The sequence below is a fragment of the Berghia stephanieae genome, chromosome 1, assembly GCF_034508935.2.
Source record: "Berghia stephanieae isolate SIO BIC M18660-M18661 chromosome 1, UCSD_Bste_1.3, whole genome shotgun sequence".
Taxonomy (NCBI): Eukaryota; Metazoa; Mollusca; class Gastropoda; order Nudibranchia; family Aeolidiidae; genus Berghia; species Berghia stephanieae.
Window position 1 is genome coordinate 37,873,335 of NC_088360.1, and position 11,242 is coordinate 37,884,576.

Genomic DNA, 11,242 nt, shown 5'->3' on the forward strand with positions numbered 1-11,242 from the left:
AAGCCTAAAGGTTGTAAGCAAATGGTTATCCTAGGAAATCCATCAAACGACCATCTCCAGTCACCCGACTGATGGCTTATCATGCTCACTGAAGCTGGAGTTTGTAAAAGAAAAGAAGTGCTAACCACTAAGCCACAGATCCCACATGTAAAAATATACTAAAGCGTAAAGGTTGTAAACAAATGGTTGTCAGGAAACCAATCCAACGACTGTCTCCAGTCACCCGACTGTTGGCTTATTATGCTCATTGAAGCTTGAGTTTGTAAAAGCAAAGAAGTGCTAACCACTAAGCCACAGACCCCACATATAAAAATATACTAAAGTCTATAGGTTATTTTATATTATACTTGTACATACCTGTAAACAAAGGGTTGTCAGGAAACCCATCCAACAACTGACTCCAGTCTGCATTGTTGACAACTGGATCTTGAGGTGACACTGACTCGTCACCATCTTCGTCGTCACTGCCATCAGCATGGAATTCTTCTATATAATCCACAGTTGCTCTATTCCTTTTGCTGCTACTGCTAGGGCAACTTGTTCTAAGTCGCTTTCTCTTTCTACTTGTTCCCTGTTCACAACTTTCGTTCTCAGTCTCAGAACTTTCTTTTCCATCATCGGTTGATAAAGGTAGAAATTCTGGATCGCGGTCAGAAATATATCCATCAAACTCATCATCCGATCCATTTCCAACAAAAACTTCAAATATATTTCTTTGATGATAATCCATAGTGATAATTGCAGCTGAATTGAATGTCGAGTAAAGTTACAGTGTCAAAACAAAGAAGAGACAAAGGTAGTAGGAGATGGATTGGAGTTTCATTTTCACTTTCGTGTCATCTTTCACTTTCACTTCAGCTTTCACTTTCGCTTCCTCTACATTTGTTTTCATAAAATGAAGAGTATCAGTTTATTAAAAACGAAAATCGGGCACAAGAAACAAAATAAGTTAGTCTGTCGTTCAAGACGGTTCCCACAATTGTCGCGTGATTTACATGATACTTATCGGTCGGTAAAGTCGGTCCCGCACGGGCTGCGTGATCCGTCTGCAGGGAATAAAAGGTAATCCTGCAACTGTTGTGTGACGCGTCGTAAGTGAGTTAATACTAGAAGAAGAAATTAAACTCAATCAGGCTATATAACTCTTCGCTTCTTAGATGGGTTCTCAATGTCACTAGAAACAGAATTTGATTTTAAAAAAGACTTTAAAGCATCAAACATAAAATCAACATCACCAAATCTTAAACTCCGTCCACCCGACATACATTTATGAAAACGTATTTCACTCTTCAATATTTCTTTTATCTTTGTCATTGAATAATTTTCAACTCTAAGCCTGTCAAATAAATCAATTACATCCTTATCTGTTCGACAGGGCCCCCCGTGTAATTCAACATCTCGTTCAACCTTGGAAATATTCTCCATATCCTTTATCTGCTTATCAATCTTCTTCTGTTGATTCTCTACAAATTTCAATCTTATATCATTATCTACTTTATCTTTTAACATCTTACTCTCATTTCGCATTTTCTTCCCATGCTTTCTAGCTACTTTGAACATGAGCCCTTGCTCTTCAACAGACTTTTTAGATAAAAACAATATTGTTTTATTGCGTTTAACAGCATGAATGGTGGACCGATTATGGAGTGATGCATTTCTCCTTTTACTAATGTCATACCATCGAAATCACCAAATGCACTCTCACCAACCAAATTTGTAAGAGGACAATGGCTCAATGTTGTTTTCATTTCATCACTGACATGAGCATAATAACCATCATTTTAAAAATCTTTCAACTGTCTCTCAGTAACAGAAGAAACATCTTTGCATAATATTTTTAACAAATCAATCATTACAACATTATTAAATTTGACGATGTACCATATCAAATGCAGGGGATTTGGAAAAAGCGAGAGCATTTCCAAAAACAGATGTAAAAGAAATATCAAGTAATTCATCATCAGCCCATTTCTTAAAACAGTCATGCATCATTTGAACATACATAAAATAAATCAGTATACTTCACTGTATTACTCTTGACAAGAAACCAATAAGGCGAGGTGACTTTTAAACAAAATAGGGCAATACAACAAACCAATGACATTAAGCTTAAATCTTGAAGGTCATGAGTAACACTCTTAATCAATAAATTTGGGTTATCATGTAAAATACCAGAAGTGAAAAAATTCAATAAATTGTCATGGTGGAATAAAATAGAAACAGCAGCTTTAAAAAAGCAATTAAACCTGTTGGACTTAAAACTAGGAATGGGAACAACATTGTGAGTATCAGAACAAAAAGTAATCCACTGTGGACGACATCCATTTTTCTGGTCACCCCTGGGACCCAACAAATTACAAGCACATCGAATTATTCTATTTGTCGCAGAATCTTTGCTAAAAAATGAAAAGGCCCCATCTTTGTCCCTTCCTAAATACTCATCGTTCTGAGTGATCAACTTGCGTTCAAAAACTGACAATGTCTTTTCAAAGGCAGGACTAATTCCTAATAGAAAATGTGCATTACAATGCAAAAAACTGATTTTAAGGGAATCTCCAAGCTCAGCGTTTAGTTTATCTGTAAATTTATGACCAAAAAGAATATTGGGCGCAGCCTTATCAGACATGACACTAGTAATTTTAGAAAGAATTTCTCTTAAAATAATATCAGGAGAAATGGAGTACACATCTTTATAGCAATCAACTAAATTACTAATAACAATCATAGCAATATCCAAAAGAGTGTCAGAATTTTCAGTGGCAACAGGCAAAAACCCAGATAAAAGGTCTCCCCACTATCTAAAGTGAACTGATGTCCCACTATCTTTTTCTGATCTCTTGATGTTCCATCAAATGAAACGTAGCATTCTCAGATTTTAAAACATTTTCAACAGTTTGCATATTTGAAAGGACAAAAGCCTCATCACACATGTTTAAAACTATTTGAGCACAAGGTAAATTTTCAGAAAATACATAATGAAAAATATTGCTTGATACAATATCAATTACTTTTTTTACATTTTTAGCTGAGACACCTGTCTCACAAACTAAGGCGATGACAGCTTTCCTGACATCATCAGAATATTCATTATTTTTAGAATTTTAAATTTTAATTTCAAATGGATTAGCTTCTAAATTTTCATATCTGATTATCTCTTTCTGTAAGGTATTTATTTTTTGACTTCATTTTCTGTAAGGACAAATCCTTCTTATTTAAATCACTGTGTAAGACAGATATAGTTAAGCAATAATCTTTACAAATTTTGTCATGCCAGTTTTAATTTCTTTTAACTTTAAATCTTTTTTCTTTAATTCAGCTTCAAACTTTTCTTCTAATTTAGACACAGTAACTAAAGCTTTATCCTCAGCTGAACTAAGTTTTTCTTTCAGTCCTTTTACCTCCTCCAGTAGAGAAAATTTCTCCGATTGAATATCATGTAGTGCAGATTCAACAATTAGAGAAGTTTTTGATTCAAAGACTGAATCAAACGTATCTGGTCATCTTTCAGCTTTGGAGTAGTTGGAGTTGGACTAGATCGTAGTGGGGTGGGTGGGCGAGGCGTAGGGTGCTCTTGTAATGGCAATGATGAAGGCTGTAGATGTGAGGGTGGTTGTGGAGACGAAGAAAGGGAAAATTTTGATAGTAGAAATTGCTGAAGCCTTTCAGGATGTTTGGTCTTGTTGCTCCTGAGTCGTTCATACTCTTTGAATTATTTTTCAGGACACAAAAAAGTTTAGAATTAATGCTCAGTCCAGATAAATGCCAAACCCATTGAGCCGTTGTGTTTGAACTTAATCCCATATCCCTTCTGGAAAGTTCAATATCAATAATTAATCCGTTATCGATGTATTTCAAATCCAGTGAATATGCAGGCGGAAAGGGCAATGAAGTAGCATCAGAGTGGGAAATAAGAAAAGACAACTCATCCTGATCTAGGCACAAATAGTCCATAGCATTCGAAACCAGCTCCTGGACTATCTGACACCTTATCTCAACATGATGGTCCTGAGTGCCGTAACAATGGTAACTAAAGGATCTAGGCACGCAGTTACCATCTCTAACAGTTTCAACGGGTACCAAATATTGAATACCCATTGAACAGAAACGTTCTGAGGCAAAAGAATCCACCGAACCACTAACACTGCTCACTGTATGGAACATAAATTCAGGAAGTGGAAAATTCACGAAAGAGGATGAAACCCGTCTTACAACTGAAAGAAGCTCATTGTAAGAATGACAATTGGAGAATATGCCAAGGACCTCTAAGAAAAAAGACTCGCATGACCCTTCCACAGAAACAGGCAAGTTGTCACACACATCAGGTGAAGCAGACGAGTCAACATTTGGCCCAGAAGTGCACACAGAATGACTGAGGACATCCTTCACCTGCATGAACCGACGAGTATGACGCCATGGATCAACATGGTTGGAGTTTTGACAAGCCAAGAAGTTACCAGAGACACAAGGTGGACAGAAACAAGATAGATTTCTCAAGAGCAAACCATTAGATGTACTGAGAATATCATGAACCTGACGAGTACCAGGTAGACACTGAGTTGGACGGATGATGCTATCGACAGAAATGTCAGAGGGAAGAATGAGGGAAAAGCTCCTGCGCATATGGACACAAATTCCATCAGAGATGGGAGGATGGACGGAAAGCCTCTCACAAGCAAAAGCATGAAGATCTTCAGCAGATTGAATAGTGACCTTACATGCTTTGACAGCATTTTTTGCAGCTCGCTTCAAAACCCCATCAAGAGCATCACATGGGTTCTTGCCATGCCTCGACCCAAAGAAAGATCGTTGAACGGAAACAGATGAAGAGTGATAGGACTGCAGGTATGAAAATGGAACACAGGATTTATACTGTGATGAGCAACCATCACTAAAGACGACAACTCTAGAAAGAGACAGGGATTCCAAATATCTAAGAATATGCTGCATAATGCAATGCACCATATCAGCACTGTGCTGCAAGACATCACTGACAAAGACCCAGTTGTCCATGATGCGTGAACCACATGAACAGGTGTGGTAAATAACACAGGGGTGAACAGTCACCTGTGAATACCCAAAGTAAGCGTACTGAGGCTGATCCTGCTGAACACACAAGAAGTTCTCTGAAAAGTCAAGAACAGCAACAGCCCACCCACTGGGTATATCACGGATGAGGGAGGAGAATTGATTAGTTTGCCACCTGTGGACAAAATCATGCATGGCCAAATGGAAGAGCTCGGAAACAAGCTGATTAATAGTCCCCTCTTTTCTCACAAGATCCATTCTCATTCCAGACTTTCGCTGCACTCTTTCCCACTTTTGCCAAGACACATGCACATCCTTCACCGTACTCACAATGCCATCCAACCCATCTGTACCACAAGACTCACATTCCCGACTCATACATTCCCTACCATCACCACATACTGTCAAACCAATCAAGGCTGACAATGAAACCACTTTGGAGCCACTGTCAATGACAGTGTTAAGGACTTTTGCCTTTAACATTGGGTTCAGGCAAATCTCGCAGAGACATCGCCTCAAAGGGATTTTCAAATAAGATAGAACATTCTTAGGCCTTAGCCTAAAAAATGATGACCTTGATACTAGGCATCCATGTGCAGCAACAAAATCAGCATAAAGGCTTGCGATGCTTTTGTCAAGCACTTTCCTAATTTGAAGTTTCCTTGCCACACCCATCTTCCCAGGTAAAAAGTTGGACCTCTCCAGGTAGTACACTTGTACTAGAGAGGCACATTTCCCTTTCCTCTGGTAGAGGCCTTCCATGGGGAGACCTGCCAACAGTCTCTTTACAATGCATGAATGCATATCTCGTTTCCGACTAAGCAGGGAAGGCCATTTTTGTGTCGACTTTTGCTTTGATGGGGACTGATACACAATCCCGACATCCAGTAGAGCATCCTTGTCCTTCTTGTGAACTGACCTAACAAGGCTTTTTAAGTTCACAAAAAGCCGACCACCTTTGGCCAGACGCTTTCTCAATCTGAATATTGTTGACCTGTGTGGAGTTGGCGTGTCTGTAGTTGTGCGATGCGCCCCATGTTATCTCCAGTATATCTTTAATATACCTGCTTTTAATTGGGTATCTACACAAGTATGTTTATTGGGTGGTTATTTTTTTTATGCTACCCTTAAAAAAGACACCCAATCTCACCTTTTGAGAATGACTCATATGAATTACATTTTTATATGGCTTAAAATGAAGTACAGCTTAATCTTTTGCTTTCAGGGTTGCAACCTCCACAAGCTTACTTGTAATATATAAGTTGAAATCAGACAAGTCTAATTGCAATTAGGGGATGAATGAAGAATCAAGTGACTATCAGGCTTTAATATGCTACAGGAAAAAAAAAACAAAGCAAATGAATCAGTATTGGAAATATCCTATCTTAATTAAATTTGGTGAACTGATGGGCCATTAGCTCCCAATTCACATTTGGACTTCCAGGTTCCAAATGGGGTTACAAAAAAGCTTCAAAGTGTTGTTAATATAAATATTTTATGCCAACAACAATACTCACTCAGTGAGCATTCATTTTCTCTCATTATTTATTTGCATAAACATTTGTAATCTTAGTTTCTGTCATCCTCTATCATCTCAAAATTTTCTGACTCATCTGCAATGTTAGAATTTCTTTCTGTTCTCATCCATGAGGAAGAACATCATATTTACTGTTTTTGTAAAGAGCAACTCAGAAGGCATCATCAAGGCTTTATAAATATTGTTTTGCAACATTTCTTGACAATGGAAATGTTGCTTTGTTGTCTTTCCACAACGTAAAAGGATCCTCATGCCATCCTATGATAGGTTCTTTAAGATAACTGATACTCTCAACCTGTGGCCATAGCACAGGACCTCTGATCTCTGTCACGCTTGCCCCAAACCCGTTCAGCAATAAATTTTATTGATGTGATATTTTGAATACTTGGATTGATTAATAGTTCGAATTTGGGGTGAGGCATGTATGGTATTAACCCTCAGGGCAGAAGATCAAGGGGAAGGCTATGGGGAACATGGAGAAGAGTTAAAGAAGCTGATATACAGAGAAGTGATAAGACATTGAACGAGATAAAAAAGTTAGCTCAAGATAGAGAGGGATGGAAACTGTCCGTGGCCGATAGCCCTGACCCAGGATGAAAAAGGAAATGATGATGTTGATGTATGGTTTTGGGGCATGGGGTAAAGTGGCATGCCCAGAATCCGTACGAGAAAGAATAATACACTTTAAAAGCTTTTTATATTTATTTTACTAATGAAACACGTATGTACTGTAAATGACAAATTCAGCATCTCTGTTTATCACTAAAATCAAAATTGTACTTGAGTAACAGAGGAAAATATTTTTATAGAATTGATTTATTAAAGTGATGCAAATTAAAAGATTTTGTGATAAATCTTGGTAGACTAGAGTCTACTTTGTTTCAACTTAGAAAACAAACTGAATTCCTACACGATTGGTTAGCAATATTCTTGACATTTCGAATTACAGTTCATAATGACTGGTATGAATGTCGATTTTTATTTGAAATTTAAGATCTTCTGATTATAAAAAATTCAATCGCCGTGAAAAAGAGAGTTATATAATCACACAAAAAGGTTTTATGTAACTCACTCTAAAGCGTATGGATTTGGGGCACCTACACTAATTTAGGCCACCTCTGTCCATTTCCTCTGAGTAGACTTTAACCTGTTGAAGTAACATGTTTCCGTCTCCTCCTCGCAACTGTTATCCTTTCAGGCCACATAGCATCTGATATTTAAAAGATTATCCTTTTCTCATCATATGATAGTCTGTTTAATAGTGAGAGGAAGGTCGTCAATGATGAGATGCTCAGAATCTGTCAGTTATTTCCCACGGAGATCACAGGAATGTCCAGAGGAAACAATGTCCTTTTCAAATTAAATGAAAAGCTTGGTCCTGTCTAAATGATGACAATTCAAAAGACCTTGGAACTGTAATATAAAAATTACAACTAGCTGATATCCTGAAATGAGCAAAATACTTCTCTATAACATCTGGTTGGAAAAAACCAATGGCAACATATTGATGAAGGACAGAGTTATTTTGTGTCAGGAGATACTTTGATTCTTGGTTCAATCTGTTGTTGTCATTTATGACTAAAATTATCTTAAATCTTGATTGGCTGAGCTTGCTCCTGAAGTCTTGCTTTCTTCCCTCTGTTTGGTCTCCACATCAAAGATGCAATCTCAATTTGTGCCTTCCATATACTTCATGTTTTTTTTTTTTTTAACTCAACAATATAATAATAAATCGAATAATGATATTCTAACATACAATTTCTATCCAGCTGTAAACAATACAATGTACCACTTTTATAATATTAACACCTATGTCTAGTCTTCTGTATTTTGCCCCAATCTAAAAGCATAACCTGCAATCACTCCTAGAACCTGTAGCAACATCTGGTAAAATTGGATGGATAAGTTTGTAGTTAATATCTTCATCTATATCAATATCACAATTACTCCTGCTATGTGCTTTTGATTTATTTTCACAATTAGTATTAAAAATATGTGGTGGACTCTCCAGATCATCTAGCCCGCCCAACTGACTGGCTAACTCCGTAAAATCTAATTGATTATACTGTTTAGGTCTTTGTAATTCTACAATAGTATGTTTAGCTCTATATTCTTTGAACAATATATATCTTTTTACTCTGGCAATGTCAAGAAATTAAAAAAATAAACTTTTCCACCACTTGTGTGTCTTTCTAACACTATTGTATTTTCCAATAAGTTGATCAGATAAATCTACCTCATTCGTATTCTTATTGTAATCTTTAATTAATTTCTGTACACCCCATTATCTTTACTCCTACGTTGTACTACTGCTTCCTTATTTAAATCATGTATTGTAGATATAAATGAAACTGTAAAGATAAAATATCACCATCCCTGTGCACCTGAACTCCCTCCTCTTGGCCCCCTTTTCCCATTCTTTAGACTAATTGGAAATCCTTCTCTAATAACTAATATTGTCCCACAAGCTCTTACACTCTTCATAACCACATCTTTAAAAAGTTGGACACTGGTATAAAAATTATCAACATATAAATGTTATCCTTGATTGAACAAGGCAACAAGCAAATGCAGAACTACATAATAAGCTATTTGTTGTGTTGCCCCCCACCTTACCCAAATAAAAATCAAGATTATGTCTGTACCCTGTCTTTGAATCTGCCAAAACCCACAATTTCATTCCCCACTTTGTTGGCTTGCCTTCATATATGTTATAAAGCTATATCTTCCCTTAGTTTTAACAATCTCATGGACCCTCTCGGGTTTGACAGGCGCACTGGTCATCTCGGTTTGGATAGGATATGTGAATTGTATGGTAGCCATTGAACAGGCTGGTAGCGGCTGTCTTGTGACAACTTCGACTGTATAGGGGCCAAGTGGCTAGTTGAGGTAGCTTTTCATTTGTCGCAATAGGGCATCGAGATTGGTAGACAGGGACTGGCAGCAGGAGAGTAAATTCATTCCAAGCAGGCAAGGTGCGTCATTGGGATGGTTATCGGGCAGTACAATGAAGGGCACATCTCGGAATCATTCTCCAAACAACCAGACGTCAGTGATGATGATGCTATTATAGGGTATAGGCAGTCCATTGGCAGCTTTCAGCTTCAGAAGGTTAGTCTTGAACGCCTGGGGTTAACTGTTTATTGATATCTTGAAGGTCAGGTTCAATCACTTCTGCGGCACAACACCTCCCATGAACCTCTCGTGCTTTGGATAACTTTCCGGCCTATGGGGCACCGGATTTTGGGCACTATCCGGCCAACAGGGCTCCAGATTATTGGTCTCTGGGATACTGTCGGCCAACGAGGCACCAGATTATTGGTCTCTCGGGCACTGTCCGGCCAATGGGGCACCGGATTATTGGTCTCTCAGGCACTGTCCGGCCAATGGGGCACCAGACTTTGGGCACTATCCGACCAACGGGGCACCGGATTATTGGTCTCTCAGGCACTGTCCGGTGGCACCAGACTTTGGGCACTATCCGGCCAACAGGGCACCGGATTACGGGTCTCATGGGCTCGCCTGTCCTGGAACTGATGTCTACTGGACAAGTTCTTCTGTTTTGTCCGGCATTGTGCTTCATTGTGGCCCATTCTGTCACACCATGTACAGTTCTGCCGGTTAGTTTAAGGTCGCCCCCCCCCCCCCCCTGCCTCAAAAAACAAAACAAAACAAAACAAAAAAAAACCACCAAATACAAACCCCCAAATAACACATCGAACCTGATGAAAAGGTGAACTGATCGTCACATGATTCTTCATTTGTAACCCAATTTGGAATTATGAGGGAGAGTCGACAGTGTAAGAAAATGTATTTTGCCTCAAGTAATCAGGTCCAAAAATGGAACCCTCAGGGTTGAAGAAAGGTCTGGAGAAGAGAGGTGAGAGAGAAAGGACTGCTATAGCCCACCTGACCAAGGTGGGCTAGAATCGAGTGTGTTGAAGGAGCATAGTTGCAGCTACTGTATAAGTATAAGAGATCAAGAGGATTAAGTAAGGACACAGTGGTTTCAACGAGCAATAGGATTGCCACGAAGTAGAAAAATGACTAAAATCTGTAATAACCTGCAAATAACAAGGCAAGACATAAACGCTGACATCCTCATATCATAATATAGTAATCGATAATTCTTTTAGAAAAAGTATGAATTTAGTTGACAAATGGCATATTTCAACAGTTATTTACATTGTTTATGTCTTTATTTATTTTTTATTTTTTTTTTTGTTTTAGGATGGATGGAATCGTATGTGACAGGGAAAGTACTTTATTCTAAATGTTGTAAATTTGTACATAATTTTATGTAAATATGGTGTCATTTCATGATCGAATCTCTTGAAACATGTTCTCTTTTCATTACATTAAAGTTCATATCCTTTTGCACAATCCCATTCAATTCCCTTGTTTATTTGTGTTTAATTAATACTAAAATGAGAGTTTTGTAATGAGCAGATGAATAAATCCTCAGACTATAATCAGAATTTTGACTCATGAGTATTCGTCAAAAATTGATCCACTAACCCTCTTCAGACCTTGAATTATTTTCAATATTTCACTCCGACTGTGCTATAGTATGGCGACCTCACTCCCCGTTCATCATTCCACTCTGCAAAGCACCGTGAATGTGTAGATCAGCGAATAAGAAGAGGATTTTTTTTGGTTCTGAATTGCATTGTATACTGA

At 38.0% G+C, this 11,242-nt stretch overlaps 1 protein-coding gene across 1 annotated transcript; it reads right to left on the bottom strand.

Moving 5' to 3' along the window:
- Nucleotides 1-168: 168 nt before the first annotated feature.
- On the bottom strand, nucleotides 169-10,939 carry LOC144973861 (uncharacterized). The gene has a single exon (XM_078916753.1). It carries the CDS (start codon nucleotides 5,827-5,829, stop codon nucleotides 3,505-3,507), a length of 2,325 nt encoding a protein of 774 aa, XP_078772879.1. The 5' UTR covers nucleotides 5,830-10,939; the 3' UTR covers nucleotides 169-3,504.
- Between the last annotated feature and the right edge of the window lie 303 nt (nucleotides 10,940-11,242).